Source organism: Ovis aries, chromosome 11 (assembly GCF_016772045.2).
Source record: "Ovis aries strain OAR_USU_Benz2616 breed Rambouillet chromosome 11, ARS-UI_Ramb_v3.0, whole genome shotgun sequence".
NCBI lineage: Eukaryota > Metazoa > Chordata > Mammalia > Artiodactyla > Bovidae > Ovis > Ovis aries.
The window spans coordinates 61,032,332-61,053,437 of record NC_056064.1 but is presented as its reverse complement, the minus strand read 5'-3'; the positions used below and the strand labels follow the sequence as shown (position 1 = coordinate 61,053,437).

Genomic DNA, 21,106 nt, shown 5'->3' with positions numbered 1-21,106 from the left:
AGCTGTGCCTGAGCCTGTGGGGCCCGCAAACCCTGCAGCAGTTCCTGTCTGGAGTTTAACAGAAAAGGTTTTCATGGACCCCCACGTGCAGAGGTCATGCTGTTTCCTCACAGATTAGGCTGGTTCTTAGGCCTGTTCTGTTACTGCATATGGTTAGTCTAAACTGTTTACACTTACTACTTTTTTAAAAAAATATTTGGTTCTTAGTTGGGGTGTGCAGAATCTTTAGTTCCAACGTTCGAACTCTTAGTTGCAGCCTGTGGGATCCAGGTCCCTGACCAGGGATCGAACCTGGGCCCCACGCACCGGGAGCTCGGAGTCTTAGCTCCTGGACCACCAGGGAAGTCCCAGTTCTCACCTGCTGCTTGTGATGGGCTTAGCTATCATTCTGCGGTCACTGGATCATTTCACTCATTTGCTACTCATCCATGAGATAATGCCGTTCAACGAACACATCTTAGAACTGTTTATGTGCCTCTAGTACAGTTAAAAGACGTTGTAGAAAAGCTTCGGAAAATGTTATTTTAAACGAGTCCTCCCTGAGTTTTTAAAAGCTTTGTTGGACCCAACAATGCATGCTGAGGTGTCAATGAGAAACAAACCACTCCCTCTAAATAAAAAAGCCATACATTTATTGCAAATCTAGAAGTACCAGAATGTCACGGAATACAGAACAAATCAGCAATCCTGTTTTCATTTTCTTCCAGACATTTAAAAACCTCAGTTACCGACATACTGAAATTGGCATACATTTTTTTTTTCCCATGCACTTAACAGAATGGACGTCTTGAGCAGATCGCTCTGAAACCAGTTATAAATATCAAATTGTATCGAACATTCATAGTAAAAAATGTAGTAAAGTGCTGAAGTCGTGAAGCCTGCGAGCGTGCCACAAGCTGCGAGTCCCTCTGGGCAGTGACGTCTGCCCCGCCTGCCCGTCCCAGCTGTGCCTGTCTCTGACGGGCACGCGGTGATTGCCTCCTCCCCGCCCTCCCCAGGGTCTACAGATTGTCCTGTTTCTATGGCTGATCCAACGCTATACAGAAACGTAGCAGGCGGAGGTGAGCTATGCCACATTCGTCTCAGTGCAGAGAAACATTCGAGCTTGTGTGTACCTGGAACCAAACTAGGCTTGTTATATTTTTTTCCCCCTGAGTTGTCAAAAATTAACAGTAAAATGAGTAGACACGGAGCAGCGGTTCTGACCGTCACCTGTAGATCAGGACACGGGAGTCCTTTTACAGAAACCCGCCCTTTTACAGACAAACAAAAACAACAACAAAAAACCGTGCACATGGGAAATACTATCCGTGTAGTGTAACGCCAAGAATAGTGACCCTGTAACACAGAGCAATCAGGCTTTCTAGGATGCAACTCACGACGGTGAATTAACTGTCTCTGCTACCCCATGTGAAACACAGAAATGCTTCAACAGTGAGATCGTAAAAAAAAAAAAAATCAAATGCTTCAACAATTCAATGAGATATAATTCTGATCAAAGAAGATCCTCAAGTATTCTTAGGTGATAAATCATTTAAAAAAGCTAAGGCGATTTGCTGTTCATCCCCCCCACCCCTTTTAAATCACACACACTGCCATCACACTGAAGAATCCTTACAACTCGGCCTTTTAGAGAGTAACTTTACAAGTTAAAGAGGCGTGTCAAGGACTGCAGAAGGGAGGTGAAAATTCTGCTTATGTCTCAGACTTTCTTTTGATTACTTTATTCATTCTAGAATAACTTAATAATAAATAGTGGTTTAAATTAAAGACACTACAATCACATATTTCTGAATAATTAAAAAGCAATAGGAAATCCATTTCTGAATGCCGTGCTGTGTGCTCTGTATTGAGATACTGGTGAATGACTGGCTGTACAAAGAACTGATCATCTTCACATTTCTGAAGTTCAAGTTACGTATATTTTTAAAAATTTCCATTTACTGGCCAAAGGTTTGGTCTTAGATTGTTCTTTGTTTCCATGGAATATCTGGAAAATTCAGAGGCCCTAATGTGTTAATGGAAACCTCAGAATTTTTCAAAGGGTTTTAAACAGTATGTTCATAGTTCTGCAAATGAGGAATTTTTAAAATGATGTAAGTTGGGTTTTTTTGTTGTTGTTTTTTTTTTTTTTTTTGAGTGGCTGATTTCATTTCAGTGGCCTGGGCCAGATGTCAGTTTCTACGATAGCGGCTTCTCAAACGTGAGAGCTCTTCAAACCACTTTGCCAGTTCATGTCCCTATTTTAAACCCGGAGGGGGGCCCAGGGCCCTCCTGCCTGTCTTTGTGTTGCTGCTGAACCCAGCCAGGCTGATGCACAGAAAGGCTTTTGTTTTGGCATAAAAAAAACAAGCAAAAAAGAAAACTTATAAGAAAACAAGAAGGATGTTGGTAGTGGTTCTCGCATACATTCCCTTTGAAGTGCAGTCGGAAAGCGGGCGGGCGGTCCACTGCTCTGCCGCCCCGGGGCCGCCGCCCCGGGGTCCCCACCCCACGCCCTCCCCAGCCCGGCGCTGCAGCGGCGGGCGCGGGTGTCAGACGGGCTCCGTTCCTGCAGGAGCTCTGGGCTCGGTCTTCCCCAGGTCCATCTCCAGAAAGTCTTCGGGGATGTCCTGCAACGCTTTTTTCCCGCGGGGACCCTCGGCCTTGCCCTCCCGGGCTCGGGGCCGGCAGCACAGCCCACGTTTGCAGGGTCTCACGAGGGCGAGGCACACGGCGGCTACCAGCATCCCGGCCGCGCAGGAGTAGAAGGCTCTGCTGTACATCCTGCTCTGGTCGACCAGCACACCTGTGGGGGCAGCGGACGTCAGCCACGCAGACCCTCGCCCCGCCCCGGCTCCCCCCGCTCGGCACCTCTCAGGCTCTCTGCCTCCCTGGTTCTGTCTGGCTTTCTAAAGGAGAAAAGAGCTTGGAAGGTAGGAGTGTTTTCTAGACGGGAGAGGAGACACCTAGCACCTGAGAAAACTCTGTCCCTTTGTATGTTCTTTGTGGGCAGGTCTGTCCTGGCCAAGAACGTAAAACATGCGATCAGGGAGACGTTCATTTCCTTGGGAAGAAGCCTGACATCCTCTCCTGAGAGCAAGGAGCTCTGGGAACTTCACCCTGGTCCACCTTGGGTCACTGGGTACGATGTGTAATCGTGGTAACCTCAAGGACTTATTTCCGGTCCAAGATATAAAATGGGGCTTCCCAGGTGGCGCTCGTGATAAAGAACCCGCCTGCCAGTGCAGGAGACGTAAGAGACCTGGGGTTCGATCCCGGGGTTGGGAAGATCCCCTGGAGGAGGAAGTAACAACCCACTCCAGTATTCCTGCCTGGAGAAGCCCAGGGACAGAGAGGAGCCTGGCGGGCTACAGTGCACAGGGTCGCAAAGAGTTGGACATGACTGAGACTTAGCACGCAAGATATAAAACAGACACGTCCTTCCTACAAGGATATGTTCCCAAGTGACCCGCGGAGTCTCCGTAGAGTGCTGCTCTGGGTTCAGTTCCCTAAAAGCCATTCCCCGAAGGGACACTGGCTTACAGAAGCCCCTCAGTCCTGTTTTCTGAAAAGTCAGAGTGTAATGAGGTCAAAAATCCCTGTGTCCCCTGCCGAGCGTCTCACAAGGCGACCGGGTAGCAAACGCCCAGGCGGCTCAGGCTGCAGACCCCAGTCCCTCCCGACCGGGGCGCCGATCCTGCCTCGGGCTGGGGGCTGACACACCCTGGGGTTCACATCCTCACAGTAAGTCAAGAGCAGTGGCTCAGATACTGTCCATCCTGACACCTCTAAAATGCTCTGCAAGTATCAAGATCAACAGACGCTGTTTCTCATTCGACTTGAATAGGAAGCTGGCATGACTCGTAACAGGTACTCTTGTACGTGGAATCTCAGACACAGGGGAAAGCCCCTGTGAAACGGGTGGGCTCACAGACGACAGACCCGTGGCCGCCAGGAGGAAGGGCTGCGGGGCAGGGCAGCCTGGAGTCGGCAGGTGCAAAGGATACACGCGGGACGGACGACACAAGGCCTACCGCAGGGCACGGGGGACTGCAGTCAGTATCCTGGGATTGAACCACCGTGGGAAAGAAAGGGGAAGCTTAGCCCACAAGGGCACTCCCTTGTGTACGCAGCTTACCTGCCAGGGGGGGTCCGGCCAGCCCCGAGATGCTCTGGAAGAAGACGTAGACCCCGGCCGCCGACGACATCTTCTGGATGCCCACGACGTCGTCCTCGGCGAGCAGCGGGATGTGGGTGCCCGCCACGGTCCCGATCATGGCCCCTGAGAAGACGCTGCAGGCCATGAGGCCCCAGAAGCCCGCGGCGAAGGTGAAGGTGAACAGGGACAGGGTCAGCAGGACGACGCAGACGAGCTCGATGTAGACCTTGCGGATGGGCTCGCGGTTGAGGACCAGCCCCGCCCCGATGCGGCCGAACACCTCGGCCACGGCCATGGCGCACAGCAGCAGCGCCGCGCGGTCGCGGTCCAGGCCGAGGCTGAGCCCCAGCGGGATGACGTACAGGGACGGGGCGAAGAAGCCCAGCGTCACGAAGAGCCCGAAGAGCGTGTAGCAGACGAAGCTGCTCTCCGTCAGCACGGAGAAGTCCAGCAGCGGCGCGCCGGGCCGGCCCCGGGCCTGCAGCTCGGCCGCGGGCTCCGCTGCGGCCGGGTGGCCAGGCACGCTCTTCGGTGAGGTAGTTAGCTCCACTCCGGAGTCGATGGAGTCGATGGAGGTGCGGGTTTTCTCGTTCTCCAGCATATACTGCGCTTCCTTCCGGTGCTCGGGGGCGGGGGTCTCGGGGGTCCCCAGCGTGCCGACGATGACGATGGGTCTGAGCAGCGCGCCGCAGACCACAAGGTTGAGCTGCAGGAGCCCCACGAAGAGCATGCTGTACCTCCAGCCGACCATCTCCTTCAGGGCCGTGATGGCTGCGGGGCGCGGGGGAGACGCAGAAAGAAAACCCAGGGTCAGCGGGGGACTCGGGATGCGGAGGAAAGACAGCTGCGGGCCGGGGCTGAGGCTCCGCCTGCCAGCGCAGGGGACCCGGGCTGGAGCCCTGCTCCAGAAGATCCCACACGCCCAGCAGTGACTGAAGGCCGTGCGACGCGACTGCTGGGCCCACGAGCTGCAACTCCTGCAGGCTGAGCGCCCGCGCTCGGCCACGAGGCGCCACCACAGGGAGATGCCCTCGGGCGACGCGGCCAGAGAAGCGCCGGCGCGGCCTCAAAGCCCCAGCGCAGCAAGGAGGAAAGCCGGCCCGACACGCATCGTCCCTGGGCGCCTTCAGGGCTCGAGAGGACGAAGATGCATCAGGACGAGACGGGACAAACACCTCCAGCCCAGGCTTGCAGGGGAGCTTTGGGGGTGACTTCCTCAAGGCAGAGGCACAAGAAGTGAACGAAGCTTGTGACCCGCATCAGGGTGCACGGAAGGCGACCTGCCGGCCAGCCCCAGCCCCGGCCCGGCTTGGGTCATAGACCTCGACTGGAACACAGCTGGGAGCATTCTTCAGCGCCGTCTGAGCTGTCCCTGTGCTGTCACCGCAGAGGTGAGCAGATCTGACAAGGACTTGTGTCCGGGAAGCCTGAAATACTGACTCTCTGGCCTTTCAAAACGGAACTTCTACCCTTTGAGCTGGATCCTTCTCCAGACACTCCTTTAGCTCTCAACAGTAACAGATGAAGGAGAGAGCCAGCTAAGAATCCGAAAGCTCATAGGGCTACCCTAGAATTAACAGTTACTGTGTGATCGCAGTGCAGGGTTGTCAGGAGCTGGGTTGATGCTATCCTCCGCTTTCTAGTCTGCGGGATGCCCTAACTACCTTCCTGCCAGCCTAGAGGCATCCTGGAAGCCAGGGCAGGACCCTGGCATGGGGAGGGGGGTCGGGCCGAAGGATGCCTCAAGCTCCCCAGTGACGAGAGGATAAACAGGCCCCATGAGATTCCAAGTATCTCTGTCATTATCCCAGGAAGGTGAAACGATGTTCCTGAGAATCTCTCTTCACTCGATTCTCAGTGTGAGAGGTGACAGTCAGGTTTAAGAGACGCGGTAACTTGGTTACTAAGAAGACGGGCTCAGCGAGACAGCCCCATCTTCTGGGCCGGGGGTCGGGGGGGCTCCATTTACTACTTCAGCACTTTTTTGCTCCTGCCTCTATTTCTCCCGTTAATACGGCAAACTCCGAATTGTAAACTCTTTCAGGCTTGGGTATTTCCAAGTGCTTTTGACCCTCTTCAGGCAATAACTGGTCTCCTTTTCTCCATCTGACGTTGCTTGGTGCCTGCCTGCCAGGTGCCAGGGATGAGCTAGGGAATAAAGCCGGACCCAGATGGGAGTTTCCACCTTTAGGGGGTTCGCAGGCCACTGACTGTCCCTCAAGGTTTTATTCTGAAACATTTCAAACCAACAGAAGGTGCAAAGACGGACACCCATGTGCCTGCCGTCACCGAAACTCGGCGAGGAACAGCTTCCTGTCTGTGTGCTTGTAGCCACGGACGCACTGGTTCTTCTGAACTACCTGAAAAGCTTCCGACGCGACGTGCCACCCTGAAACCCTGCGTCTCCTTTGAACGCCACTGCCATTCACGACACACTCACCAAAGAACGGCAGGGTAAGAGGTGAGTCCAGGTCTCCGAGGTCATTTCTCTACCACTGGTTGGTGAGAGTCACAAGCTCACAGTTAAGATGGGGAACTAAACCAGGGATAAAAGTCTCCCCGAGAGGTCATCCACACATAGCTAAGGAACCCGACTTCACCAGCACCAGTTAAATCTGCACAGAATATGGCTCTCTTGACCAAGGAGAGAAACAGAATAGTATAAGCAGCCCCCAGATCTATTTCGGAATCGACAGTTCAAGCTTCCTCGCTGAGTATATGCCGTGTACCTTCCTATAGGGCTGCAAGGAGTTGGACAAGACAGGGTGACCGAGCACACACACACACACACGCACACACGCTGCTTCCTATTTATGTAAACTTGGATGAGTATTAAAATGTTTGAACTCCTAAAACAGGGGTGAGGGAGGACAGACCCTGAAAAGGTGCCGGACTGGAGAAGACACTTATCCTGCGCTTCTGCGCGACCTCGAGCACGAAGGGCCGGCTCCCAGGAACACGCGCGCTCTGGCCGTCCGCTTACCTGGCGCGAAGGCGAACATGGCGAAACATTCTCCCGTGGAAGCGACCGCCGTGACCACCGAGCGCCTCTTGTCGAAGTACTGTGACAGGATGGTGACCGTCGGCAGAAAGCTGAAGCAGAACCCCAGGCCTGTGATGGGACGCGGGAGACAGTGAGAACCGCTCGCCGGCTGATGCCCGAAGGGTGCGTTCAGAGCGCTGGGATTTGGGCGCTTATTTCAGAAATGATTACATTCGGGGAGCCCAGAAATTCATTCTGGAGCAAAGCAAAGCAGGTTTCATCAGAGGTCTGGAAAAACTGCAAGAGCTGTTTTGGGAAGCTTTTTGTAAGGAAAAAAAAAAAAGGGAACAGAAAATCTGTTTCGTGGAATTTTTTTCCTACTTTTCTGCAGTTTTTCCCCCAGATTTATATAATTCACAGTGCACAGAACCCTTATCAAATATAGTTTTTACATAAGACTTCTATTTGGAAATAAATTGAGTTTTTGTATATGCAGAAATATATGGGAAAAAGCCTGCAGATCTTCACTATGTACGTATATATAGTTATATAGAATCTGAGTAATGCATGGACTCCACTAAAGGGGGAAAGTTTTCTATGTATACGTGCATGTATTTAGTTATATAGAAAGAATTATCTGTGTGTGTGTTCAGTCACTCAGTCCAACTCTTTCTGACCCCTTGAACTGTAGCCTGCCAGGTGCCTCTGTCCATGGGATTTCCCAGGCAAAAATACTGGAGCAGGTTGCCATTTCCTTCTCCAAGGGATCTTCCCAAACCAGGGATCAAACCTGTGTGTCCGGCGTCTCCTGCATTGCAGGCAGATTGTTTGCCACTGAGCCACTGGGGAAGCTGGTGTGTGTGTGTGTGTGTGTGTGTGTGTGTGTGTGTGTGTGTGTGTGTGTGTGTGTGTGTGTGTGTGTGTGTGTGTGTGTGTGTGTGTGTGTGTGTGTGTGTAGGGATAATTATATATAATCTGTGAGTAATGTGTGGACTCCTTTGAAAGGGAAAAAGTTTTAGTTATATACAGAATTACACATATACAGAGTTTTATATATACATAGTTATAGAGGGTTATATAGAGAGAGTTATATATAGAGTTATGGAGTTTTATATATATACTTATGATATATATAAGAAAGTGAAAATTGCTCAGTCGTGTCTGACTCTTTGCAACTGTATAGCCCATGGAATTCTCCAGGCCAGAATACTGGAGTGGGTAGCCTTTCCCTTCTCCAGGGGATCTTCCCAACCCAGGAATTGAACTGGGGTCTCCTACATTGCAGGCAGATTCTTTACCAACTGAGCTGTCAGGAAAGTCAGTTATATGTGTGTGTATATATATATAAAATCTGTGACTTATGTACAGACTCCTTTGAAATGGGAAAAGTTTCCTCAGACCCCTCGGTCCAGCACTGGCCCCTCCCCTACAGCTCAGACTTCTCACAGCCAGACTTGGGAAGCGCTGGTTGAAGACATTCAAACCTTACTTTGTGAAAAGGACGTCTTGTGCCTGCAAACTCTTGCGAAAGAGAAGTTCTCTTTCTCATCGGTAAATATTAAAACAACATCAGACAGAAAGTCCTGGGCGTTGAGAAGAGGAGCACTTCCGGCCCAGTTCAGAAGCAGAGATGTGGGACAGCCCTCACTTTAAAGAGGAAAGAGAAGGGGAGGGAGAAATGCGAATGGGTCCCTCCTTCCCCACTGCCCATTCTCGACACCGAGTCTCCGGAGAAGGTGCGAGCCCGGGGGAGGTGCTCACCAGAGACGACGCCGATGGCGATGTACATGTGGTGGACCTTCTGCGAGAAGGCGGCCGTCACCATGCCCGCGCTGACCAGAAGGCCGCCCAGCATCACCACCGGGCGGTGTCCAAACCGGCTGCTCAGGACCGTGGAGAGCGGGGCTGCAGAGGAGAGCGGGAAGGGCATCAGCCTCCAGGGCCTCAGCCCCGCCTCCCCGGGTGTCTGTCTTTTCACCTTGTTACCGAAGTGTAGTTGACTCGCAACAGAGTGATTCAGTTGCATAAATGCTTTAGAATTTTCTCTCACTGTGGTTTTCGGCTGCACTGCAGCTGGTGGGATCTTAGTTCCCCATCAGGGATTGAACCCGGGCCCCCGGCAGGGAAGACTCAGAGCCCTAACCACTGGACCACAGGGAGTGCGCCCGCGGAGGCTCCTCACCGGCGCTGAATGCAGGTCCCTGTGCCGCACAGGAGGCCCTGGCCCTTCATCGGCTCCGCACACGCTAGTTTGCACCGGCCGACCCCACACCGCCTCCTTCCCGCCTTGGGAACCACAAGTCTGTTCTCGTGCCTGTAAGTCCGTCGTAAGATCCCATCCTCTAAAATCTCTTTTGGGGGCTCCTCAAAGAGAAAGCCAGAGTCACAGTCTAAAACGTACACCCATCTTCTTAGATGACAGACTCTGACCCCCCAGGAGCCCCTGTGAAACGGGAGATGGATTACAGTTGAGTCACTCCGCAATAAACACGCGATTTCCAACGACTCTGTCACTTTTTCCCTCTCCACTCATGGCTTTGGATTCTTTTGAACAAGACTCCATTTAGGGTCAAATTCCACTTGACTTTTTTGCAAATGGTATGAAAGTATGGTGGGTTCTGTTTTGCAAAGCAGAAGCAGGCGAGCCATGGGACGGATAATTCAAAGTGGCTGATGCATTTCAGTTGGCACAGCTTCTATGCACGCTGTCCCCCAGGACATCCAAGTCTGGCAAAAAGTTTCCTAGTTATATGTTACTTGGGTTACCACTGCTACCCGGCCCCCTGCCCCTGAGTACAAGGAGACAAGGGGACCCTCCAGACTCGGAGGGGGAAGAAAGAGCAGAACCACCAGGAAAGCACTCAGTGGTGTTGAGGTTGGGCCGTACATCTCTCTCAATGCTGGCAGAGCATCAGCTCATGTGTTAATACAGCAAAGAATGAAATCACCAGGGCCACTTTCAGGCAGTGCGCAGACTCAGGCATTAGTGACCAGGATGGAAGCATTCTGCGTAAGTCCGTCTACTCAAAGCTCTGGTTTTTCCAGGAGTCATGTACAAATGTGAGAGCTGGACCATAAAGATGGGCTCGATAAACGACAGAAATGGTCTGGACCTAACAGAAGCAGAAGATATTAAGAAGAGGGGCAAGAATACACAGAAGAACTATACAAAAAGATCTTCATGACCAAGATAATCACAATGGTGTGATCACTCACCTAGAGCCAGACATCCTGGAATGTGAAGCCAAGTGGGCCTTAGAAAGCATCACTAAGAAGAAAGCTAGTGGAGGTGATAGAATTCCAGTTGAGCTATTTCAAATCCTGAAAGATGATGCTGTGAAAGTGCTGCACTCAATATACCAGCAAATTTGGAAAACTCAGCAGTGGCCACAAGACTGGAAAAGGTCAGTTTTCATTCCAATCTGAAAGAAAGGCAATGCCAAAGAATGCTCAAACTACCACACAATTGCACTCATCTCACACGCTAGTAAAGTAATGCTCAAAATTCTGCAAGACAGGCTTCAGCAATACGTGAATCGTGAACTCCTAGATGTTCAAGCTGGTTTTAGAAAAGGCAGAGGAACCAGAGATCAAATTGCCAACATCCGCTGGATCATGGAAAAGGCAAGAGAGTTCCAGAAAAACATCCATTTCTGCTTTATTGACATGGCAAAGCTTTAGACTGTGTGGATCACAATAAACTGTGGAAAATTCTTCAAAAGATGGAAATACCAGACCACCTAACCTGCCTCTTGAGAAACCTATATACAGGTCAGGAAGCAACAGTTAGAACTGGACATGGGACAACAGACTGGTTCCAAATAGGAAAAGGAGTACGTCAAGTCTGTATGTTGTCACCCTGCTTATTTAACTTATATGCAGAATACATCATGAAAAACGCTGGACTGGAAGAAACACAAGCTGGAATCAAGATTGCCGGGAGAAATATCAATAACCTCAGGTATGCAGATGACACCACCCTTATTGCAGAAAGTGAAGAGGAACTAAAAAGCCTCTTGATGAAAGTGAGAGAGGAGAGCGAAAAAGTTGGCTTAAAGCTCAACATTCAGAAAATGAAGATCATGGCATCTGGTCCCATCACTTCATGGGAAATAGATGGGGAAACAGTGGAAACAATGGATGACTTTATTTCTCTGGGCTCCAAAATCACTGCAGATGGTGACTGCAGCCATGAAATTAAAAGACGCTTACTCCTTGGAAGAAAAATTATGACCAACCTAGATAGCATATTTAAAAGGAGAGACATTACTTTGCCAACAAAGGTCTGTCTAGTCAAGGCTATGGTTTTTCCAGTGGTCATGTATGGATGTGAGAGTTGGACTGTGAAGAAGGCTGAGCACCGAAGAATTGATGCTTTTGAACTTGTTGGAGAAGGCTCTGGAAAGTCCCTTGGACTGCAAGGAGATCCAACCAGTCCACTGAAGGAGATCATTCTTTGGAGGGAATGATGCTAAAGCTGAAACTCCAGTACTTTGGCCACCTCATGCAAAGAGTTGACTCATTGGAAAAGACTCTGATGCTGGGAGGGATTGGGGGCAGGAGGAGAAGGGGACGACAGAGGGTGAGATGGCTGGATGGCATCACTGACTTGATGGATGTGAGTCTGAGTGAACTCCGGGAGTTGGTGATGGGACAGGGAGGCCTGGCGTGCTGCGATTCATGGGGTCGCAAAAAGTCAGACACGACTGAGTGGCTGAAATGAACTGAACTGGACCATAATAAGGAAGGCTGAGCGCTAAGGAACTGATGCTTTCAGCTTTCCAATTATGGTTCCGGAGAAGACTTTTGAGAGTTCCTTGGACAATGAGGAGATCAAAGCAGTCAATCCTAAAGGAAATCAACCCTGAATATTCATTGGAAGGACTGAAACTGAAGCTCCAGTATTTTGGCCACCTGAAGAGCCGACTCATTGGAAAAGACCCTGATGCTGGGAAAGACTGAAGGCAGGAGGAGAAGGGGGCGACAAAGGATGAGATAGTTGGATGGCATCACCAACTCAATGGACGTGAGTCTGAGCAAGCTCTGGGAGATGGTAAAGGATAGAAGAGCCTGGCGTGCTCCAGTCCATGGGGTCGCAAAGAGTTGGATATGACTTAGTGACTGAACAATAGCAACAACATAACAGCATTCAGAACATCTTCTGGGACTTCCCCGGCATTTCGGAGGCTAAGAAACTGCACTCCCAACTCGGCGGGCCCAGGTTCGATCCCTGGTCAGTGAACTGGAACCCACATGCTGCAACTAAGACCCAGCGTGGCCGAGCAAATCAGTCAGTGAATCAATTAAAGTTAAGAAAGTTATCTCTGTTACAGTAGTATTAGCTGGGTATTTCTTGCTGACTGTATTATCTTTGGTTAGAAAAGGGCTAAAGTTCAACTTTGGAATTTTCTTATTTCAGTTAACAAATGTAAAATTTTGGTTCTAGTCCATGTAAGTTATCTTTCCAAGAAAGTAAACAGGCCGCCAATTAAGAAATCATCTTAATCTTCACAGCAGAACTCGGAGCGCGTCCATGAAGCATGTAGGAGACGGAATCGGGACCAAGGGGAGGAAGTCTGACTCCAGCAGAGAACAGTGGCGCTGCCTCTTTCAGGCAGTGCAGGGCAGAAACCTGAGTACGCTTAGACAGGAAGCTTGCGCCTCCCTGGGGGCTCCGATGGCAGACCGTCCGCCTGCGATGCAGGAGACCTGGGTTGGCTCCCTGGGTCGGGAAGATCTCCCGCAGAAGGGAATGGCAGCTGGCTCCAGTGTTCCTGCCTGGAGAACCCCATGGACAGAGGAGCCTGGCGGGTTGTCCACGGGGTCACAGAGAGTCAGCAGAGCGAATGACACTTCAGAAAACTGTAGCGGCGACGGCTCCGTGGCAGGATGTGAACCTAAGTTAGGGAGGCTGAATGCGGCCCCACTAACACGGGGTAGGTGTGACGGCCTGCTTGCTCAGGACAGCCTGCCGTGGGCCCGATGGACGGATGAACCATCACGAGGCCTCACTGCTGTGCCGTGTTGCTAGGTCTCCAGGGGACGAAGCGAGAGTGAGCGTGTTAAGAATTACACTGCCACGCATTGTGCCTGACGGGAACTCCTTCAGGGAAAGCGGTGTTTGGAATTCACAACGTCCCCTCTGGAAAACGTGTAATTTTTCACGCTCTGCTTTCACACACTGCATCTCTCTCCTGCCCGCAGCCACACCTGCAGTTTCCACCCATTTCCTCAGCACGTTTTTACGAGACCAGGGCCCGGGATGCCGAAGACTTTGTGACGTTTCTTCTCTAGGAAACGACTAGCTTCCCCGTGAGCTGGAACTTACCGCTGTCCTCAGGGTACTCTGCAGGACCCTAAGAGCGCGCACGGGAGGCCTTTAACACGCGTGCCCTGAACTGACGGTGGTCAGGTCTGGCAAACAGACCGTCTTCCTCAGCCTCTCTTGCCTCATTAGGCAAACTGCCAAGACACACATGCTTATCTGGCGTTGAAGCTGAAAGACGTACTAACCTGTGAATGTTAAGACGAACACACAGATGGAGATGACCCACGAGATCCTGCTGTTGGATTCATCGAAACTGTCCATTAAGTCATTGAAGAAGACGCCGAAGGACTTGATGATGCCGTAGGTGAAGACTTCAACGAAGAAAAAGGAAACCGCGACCACCCAGCCCCACCCACCGTCAGGCACTTGAGTGTAAACATTGGCTCTGCAACAAAGCTGCAGTCTCTTATGGGACATTCTTAACCTGAAAGAAAAAATTAAAACAAAATTAGACCAGCAATGGCCTGAGGGTAGATGATTCTAATACTGGACATCACGGATAAGAGCTACTTACTACAGTTCTTAGGTCGATGAACATTTAAATCATGTGCAGTTAGGGTAATGTCTTTGAATAGCATCTACCCAGCTATATCTGTCCATTCATCTGTACGTCTGTCACCTGTTACCTGTCGTCATCTGTCTCTCTCGTCTACCTATCCATCCATCCTTCTGGCCAGTTAGCTATCACCTAAGGAGCTATCTCTGTGTTGTATATGGAGCCCTTGGGGAAGCTGGGTTTCCAAGCCATGGCAGTTAATGGGAAAAACTAACCACACAAACATAAAGAGCCCGGGCAGGATATTTAGAGGCACTGTGGAGGATGAAGAAAGGCGTCCATGCTGACCGTGAACCTGAAGACAAGTTCAGGTTCTGAACTGACCAGAAGACACGTGGGTCGGAAACGAAGCCCAGGAAGAGGCGCACAGGCCACCCTCCAGGGCCAAGTGCGGGAGACGCCCTGCGTCTGCCCGGTGCCACGGGTCCTTCAGAGCCGCCTGCTTCCCATCCGATCAGGGTCTGACGCACCTGCAGGACCGGAATGGGGCAGATGAAAACGTGGGCACCTGTCTCCTGGGAGCCGGCTCAGCACGATCAAGCTCCTCACAGCGCCGTGATGTCTGAGGGCTGGACCTCCTCCACACAGAACCAGCACTCTAGGATGTAAGGGCCAAATCAGGCACCATCGACTCGGGGGTCTGGGCAGCCAGGGCACTTAAGCCAGTTACCCCCGACTTCACTGTGCTTTTCAAGTTGCAACAAACATCAGAACAGACAGGGCTGTATCACCACTAAGGGGACACACTCCAGTTACTCCTGGAGGCGGCTGCTGCTGCTGCTGCTGAGTCGCTCAGTCGTGTCCTACTCTGTGCGACCCCATGGACTGCAGCCCACCAGGCTCCTCCCTCTGTGGGATTTTCCAGGCAAGAGTACTGGAGTTGGGTGCCATTGCCTTCTCCGAATCCTGGAGGCAGGGATGTTTAAGTCCCTGTGGTTCTGCAGTGGACGGAAGCCCATAAACACAGGCATTTTCAAGACCTTTGCAGCTGCAAACACTTTCAAACAGTCGTGTATGTTCTTAGCCCAACTAAACTCACTGACAGGAGTCAATGAGTCTGTGGTCTCTGAGCTCTTAATGTCAACCCACCAGCCAACTGGAAAGGAAATCAACCCTAAATATTCACTGCAAGGACTGATGCTGAAGCTCCGATACTCTGACCACCTGATCCGAAGATTTGACTCATTGGAAAAGACCCTGATGCTGGGAAAGATTGAGAGCAGGAGGAGAAGGGGACGACAGAGGATGAGATGCTTGGATGGTATCACCGATGCATTGGATGTGAATTTGAGCACACTCCAGGAGATAGTGAAGGGCAGGGAAGCCTGGCATGCTGCAGCCCGTGGAGTTGCAGAGAGTCGGACACGACCTAAGGGACTGAATGACAACACCTTGAGTTTAAGGATCCTCTGAAATTGTGCAGCTGTATCCCCGTGAACGTTCAGAGTGTACAGGCAACCTAGCCCTGCGCTGCAGGGCGCATGTCCTGAGGCAGGGCTTATTACTAACGGAGGGCGAAGGAGAATTAACAGGACAGACTCGCACCTGGCTGGTGACTGGCCAGTTTCTGATGCAGGGATCCAATATTCAGAATTTGCTCTAAGACTCTTACAAAGCAACTAGTCTGACCTCATTTCATCTTGTTCAGCCTACCGACAGCACATCAGCCTAGTCCTTTGAAAGGACTATATACGCAGTTTACCCTCTTACTGTTAGCTATTTGGTTGCATAAAATAGGGCACACGATGCTTCAAGAAGCTTATGCTCCCTGCAGCAAAGGCTTCTGTTTTGATGAGTCCGCGTGTCATGCCTGAGAGTGGAAGGGGAAGATGGGACGCAGAGAACTCGGTGGCTCGGGGTGGAGGCCGCTGCCTCCTTCCTTAGACTTTCTGAGTTCACCCCCAGGATTAGGCGGCTGGGGCAGAGGCACGCCAAGAGTAGTGGGCTTACGACTGAGAAGCAAAAAAGAACATGTACTGGGGGCACCAGAAAGTTCGTTCCGGCCTCTCTGTGAGCTGGTGTGGGAAACAGGACCGAGCTTCGCGGCCACCCGATCCGCACCAGTGTCGGCTTTGGCAGCACGGTCACCCCCGGGAGGGAAGAAGTGGGTGTCGGGGGGCCCACAGCCCAGGTCACCTGCCCCTCTCATTCCCCGACTCGGCCATTCCTTTGAGCTCCACCTTCACTGGTGTCTTAACTGGCTCCACGTGTCTGGTATGATTAATCTTGCTGAAATGCTGCACCATCATGACATTTTTCTGCTCGGACTTTTTCAGCGCTTTCCTCTTTCTGAAGGACAGAATCCACGGGACCAGCTTGATGTTCCATGTCCTTCCTAGCTGGACACCCCCCCGACCCCCTGTCCACGGACCTCTGCAGCCTTACCCCTGCCTGTTCTAGGACTCAACTAGCCAGCCAGGCCACCCTGGACCCCTCCAGGCCTCGGAGCCTCCAGCCCCCTTGCCTGTGGCCATGCCCCCTCCCCAGGCTGGAGGCCCCCTCTGTACAGCTGGCGCCCACAAGGTGTGGCTCCATTGCGTCCTCCTCCTCCGTGAGGCTTCCTCTGATCCACTCAACCTCAGGGGTCTCTTCGTGGGACAAGCATCCTTGAAAAACAGGGCACTGTCTACTTGTATGCACTTGTCTTATTTGCTCAGTTAAGTTATAAGCTCATGGAAAACAAAAGCTGGGGCCCGGGTCCCTACAGACCCCTCAGGTACCTTGCACACAAGGACGTACCTGCCAGGTGCCTGGGCCTACGGGTGGGGGGGTCGGTGACAGCACAGAGGTGGCCTCCGCCTCCACGGCTCAGCGTGTGTTGATGATAATGATAAAAACCCTTAAGGCTGAAATCCCATCACATCTTAAAACCATTCAGCCGTGTCCTTCCGGAACTCAGCACATTTCCGGCCAGCAGTGGCGGCTAAGTCCAAGGCCACATGGGCACGATCTGACCCAGAAGGGGGCCCTGGAAATCTGAGCATTTTAATAGCGGGCTCAGGCCAACCTGAACAAAAACACATTGGGCTGACATTGATAAAGGCCCCAGGGGGACAAAAGGAGCCTCTCTCGCTTGCTGCGGGACGGAGGCACGGAGGCACGATCTTCGGTTGGGTGGTGCTTAGCGGAGCGGAGCAGGGCTTCCCTGGAGGCTCACCTGGTAAAGAAACTGCCTGCAATGAGGGAAACCCGGGTTCGATCCGGGTGGAGGGCATGGCAACCCACTGCAGTACTCTTGCCTGGAGAATCCGATGGACAGAGGGGCCTGGCGGGCTGCAGTCCAGGGGGTAGCAAAGAGCTGGACACGACTGAGCGACTACTGCGTTCACTGGAGAAGCAGGAGCAGCCTGCAGTCTCCGCACAAAGCTGAGGCCACCTCCTCTCAGCAGGCCCTGGGCGAGGCCGGCGCTCCGTCCTGCTCACGGGCCCGTCTCTCTCTCTCACCCCCTTGCTGTGTGGCCTGGAGAAAGCTGCTGCGCCTCTGTGGGCCTGAACACCTCACTAGTCAAATGAGGAGGTTGGCCCTGGGACCCCTCAGAGCTCCACCCAGCTCTGGCAGCTGACCCTTTAGTGCCCGATCACCTGTGTCCTCAGGTTGAACCTGGTGGCCCAGGGTGCCCAGGGAGCTGGGAGGGAGGCGTGAGCGCCAGGTGATGCCTGCAGGCGTGGGTGGACAGGCGTTGACGCTGGCGAGGTCTGTGCCAGGCCGGCTGGCAACAGGATGGCGGCCGCTGCTTCCCTCCTGTCTCCTCTCTCAGCCCTCCTGGGTGTTTGATGCCTCTGTGTTGTTTTTTTTTTTGCAAACTTTGCTTCATATCCAGGCTCCTCCCCTGAAGCCAGACACGACTGTAACTGTCAGCTGCATTCTTAGAGTTGGGGAGGTCGTTATTACTGCGATCACCTTAAAGGGAAGGTGACCCCCCAGGACCCAGAGACCCCCCAGTGTTACTCCTGTATCGCCCGAGTGCACTCTGTGCTCTGGTGTAGCGAGTGCTGGAGAGCGTGACACAGAATGGTAACAGAGGAGCCCGGACGCTGTGACACACAGTGGGGATGCCCTGCACACAGGGGCTGCTGCCCCAGACCCAGCACTGGGCAGTGTGCTCGGCACGCCGTATGCGCTTGATAAAACTTCACTGAACGCAGTATGTGTCCTGGGGCGCTCCTGAAGCAGCGCATGGCTCTAGCCCCCCAAAGCCCTGCTGGCAGAACAAACCTTCCCTGGACTCTGCTGCTATGCACTCAGCAGGCCGGCCGGCTTAACAAACAGGTCAGCCTCTACAAACAAAGCCAGAAACCAAGGCCTGCAGCTTAAAAGGCTCTAAGAATTCTAGAACACGGAGATATCTGTCTGCTTCTATGAGTACATGCATTTCTCTGACGGGAAGGGATATTCCGTGACTGTGTGGGGATACAGTCGCGCGACCCTGTGGCCTGGGGAGAATCACTCTGCTCCTTGACCTTCAGTCTCAAGAGGTGAACAGGGTGCTTGAACTAGACAGGGATGATCTTAGCTCTCGTCCTGCCCTAGAAACCTCCACTCCTAATAGCCTCTGACCCTACGTGACGCTTACATCTTTCTCAATTCGTTTCTAAGCCCTTTGACCCAAGGCCCACAGGTCTGCCTTTGTGAGGTTCTTGTGCATTTGTTGAATTTCTATTTACCATTAACTGGGGGAATGACTTCATCTCTTAAGTTTCACCCTCTAAAAGCAGGGGTGAGGCGTGGCTACTCTGGAGGGTAAGACGCTCAGACTCCAAACTGGGGTTCCTGGCAGCCATCCCACCCTCACCCTAACGTTCGTCCAAATGAAGAGGATGAACACAACGCGCTGGGCCGTTTGGAGTGATTTCTTATGAGTATTTGGTCATCTAATCTTAAATAAATGACTGTTCTGCCAAGGCCTGGAAAGCTGCTGGAGCTGGGAATCTCTCTGCGATTTGATTTCCTGAGAAAAGCTTTGCCTGGAGGCATAAAGAATGCGAAATATTGGACTGGGCTGGCCCATCAGGGTGCTTGCCCAGGGTCAGAGCAGCGCGAAGCCCAAAACGCAGGCTCTGGTGGGCAGAGGTGCTGCTGGTGCAAGCGCAGCCTCCAGAGCCACCGCCTCCCTCCAGCATTCTTACAGGCGTACCCTGGAGAGCAGCTTTGACAAGTTGTTTCCGGCCCTAGCAGTCAGAACTTGTCTGTCTTCAGGTGAAGTTCACCTCCATGAGCTATTAAAAAAAAAAAAAGTCCCAAGCCTAACCTGGACAGCCACCCCGACCGCGCTGAATCATTGGCTAAACTGGTTCACCCCTTTTACAAGACGGTGACTGCGGACCCAGAGCCCCTAATTTAAGTGTCCTCCTCAGGAGTTCCAGCGAGGAAAGTCCTTTTTGGGAAACCACAGAAGGAAAACTCAGGGTTAGTGGTTCTCATGAAGAGAGAAGAGCTTTTCCACTTGGCTGCATTGTTTATTTACATACTGGAACTCTCTATCTTGGACAGGCTTCCCTTAATTATGAGAAGTATTTCTATATCCACCAGGCAGGGTAACTGTTCCCCCGCCTCACCACCAGATGCTGGGGCTGGAGCTTGGACCCGGGGAGACCCCTCCCTTACAGATCTCTGCGCAGCACTTGGGACTATTTTTTGCCAACAAGACCCTGCACCTAATCCACTTACTATGATTTGCAAAATGATGAGATTACAGAGAAATCCCATTCCCAGGGCAGAAACCGTCTCCGTGCAGAAAGAGCTGCCCAGGGGTGTCTAAAATGGTGCACACAAAACCGGCTCCCAGGTGGACGAGTCGTCACCGCTTGTTCTGCCCCACTTGGCTCCGGGGAAGTCTTTTCTGAGACTGACCACTCCCCTGGTCCTTGCATTTGCTCACAAGTTTCAGTGCCACCTAACAAACTTCTATCACCTGTCTGCTGGGGGAGCGTGGGGCTCTCGTTTAAAAAAGAAGGCTGCAAAGGAAACCAGAAGGAAGTAACCCATTTCCTCCGCTAGACCATCCTCCCTGGCCACGGCTCCGCTCCGCTCCCCGGGCGCTTCCCCGTGGTGGGCAGCGCCGGGGACCGTGGAAGTTGAGCGCGACCAGCCGTCCGCTGGCAGCCCTGCCGCTCGGGGCAGGCGAGCGGCTGTCGGGCCCGACCCTGCCTCCCGGTTGGCCGCCCCGGCGCGTGCGGCGGGTGGGGGGAGGCCGGGACCCCCGCTTTCCCCGGCGCTGCCTCCGGGGCCGCCCTGCGCGCGCGCCAGCCTGGGGACAGTGCCTCTGACATTTCGCTCCCGTGACGCGCGGACAACTTCATGCGGAAAATGCGTGCAGCGGGCTCGGCGCGGCGCCCCCGCTGCCGACAGAGACCCTCGCCGGGGCGGGGGGCGGGGGGGCACGCAAAGGCCAGACCTGCCTTTAGGTGTCTGCCAGACCCCTGTTCCGGGGCCGCCGACAGGCGACTCTCGGCTGCCCACACCGGCGACAGCGCGCCATCCCGGGGCCCCCAGCGGTACCAACTGTCACCGAGGATTCCGGGAGCACGGTCTCCAAAACGCTCGGCTTCTCCGTGGCTCCCTCCCGCGCCCTCGAACCACCCTCCCCGCCGCGCTAGCCCCCCGAAAGCCCCGAACACAGGTGTTCACACCACCACCCAGAACCCACCATCAAACTTTTAAACACGTAAAATGATAAAAACCAACTCACCAAGTTAGGACGGAGGAGAATAAACCCCAAAGGCTCTCAATTAAGGCGGAGGCCGGGCCGCCCCCTCCTTATAAGCAGTTCGGGAGCGCGAGAAAGGATTAACCCCTGAGGCGTGGGCCCCAGCCTATGGCAAGTTGGTTCCGGCGGGCGAGCCCCGGGCGCCCGGCCCCCCGCCCGCCCCCGCGCCTCGGGCCCCCGGGCCGCGCCCCCCGCCCCCCGCCCCGCCGCCCGCGCCCGCGCCGAGCCGTGCGTGCGGCCGCCCGCGCCCCGGCCCCGCGCCGCTGCCTATCGCTTATCCTATACCGGCTGCAGCCGGTCTCCGCCGGCCTCGGGGGCGCGCCGCCGACCATGTGCTGCGAGCGCGGAGCGCCGCCAAGGAGGGGGCCGGCCTGGCGTGCGCGCGCCGGCC

General features: G+C 53.3%; 2 protein-coding genes across 24 annotated transcripts in view; one reads left to right on the top strand and one right to left on the bottom strand.

Moving 5' to 3' along the window:
* The window catches only part of ARSG (arylsulfatase G), a 101,829-nt gene that overhangs the window by 6,587 nt on the left and 74,136 nt on the right, over positions 1–21,106 (top strand). For 2 of the 14 annotated variants that reach the window (XM_060395884.1, XM_042256497.2), the window contains exon 2: positions 6,394–6,602. The exons of 11 other annotated variants lie outside the window; for them this stretch is intronic. The gene's annotated coding sequence lies outside the window, so the exon portion shown is untranslated. Of the gene's footprint in view, positions 1–6,393; positions 6,603–6,999; positions 7,308–21,106 lie in introns of all 14 variants that reach the window. One more of the 14 variants, XM_060395878.1, reaches the window with a different exon arrangement.
* SLC16A6 (solute carrier family 16 member 6) lies at positions 612–21,049 on the bottom strand. 10 transcript variants are annotated; one of them, XM_060395888.1, is made up of 7 exons: positions 20,698–20,739; positions 15,277–15,385; positions 13,638–13,876; positions 8,886–9,029; positions 7,125–7,253; positions 4,121–4,912; positions 612–2,788 (listed from the first exon to the last, which is right to left on the bottom strand). In XM_060395888.1, the coding sequence occupies exons 2-7, from the start codon at positions 15,282–15,284 to the stop codon at positions 2,535–2,537; spliced, it is 1,566 nt and encodes a 521-aa protein (XP_060251871.1). In that variant the 5' UTR covers positions 15,285–15,385; positions 20,698–20,739; the 3' UTR covers positions 612–2,534. The 10 variants fall into 10 exon arrangements, with proteins under 10 accessions (XP_060251871.1, XP_042112445.1, XP_060251875.1 ...); XM_042256511.1 differs by lacking the exon at positions 15,277–15,385 and adding an exon at positions 14,517–14,606; XM_060395892.1 differs by lacking the exons at positions 15,277–15,385; positions 20,698–20,739 and adding an exon at positions 21,001–21,049.

Bases quoted from the DNA above. Each gene is read 5' to 3' on its own strand.
- SLC16A6 (XM_060395892.1), bottom strand. From the start codon at position 21,047: ATGGTCGGCGGCGCGCCCCCGAGGCCGGCGGAGACCGGCTGCAGCCG. The intron at 9,030-13,637 runs GTTAGTACGTCT...TCTCCTCTGCAG, and splicing joins GTTCGTCTTAACATTCACAG to CCCCGCTCTCCACGGTCCTG. The intron at 2,789-4,120 runs GTAAGCTGCGTA...CTGCCCCCACAG, and splicing joins GGCCGGACCCCCCCTGGCAG to GTGTGCTGGTCGACCAGAGC.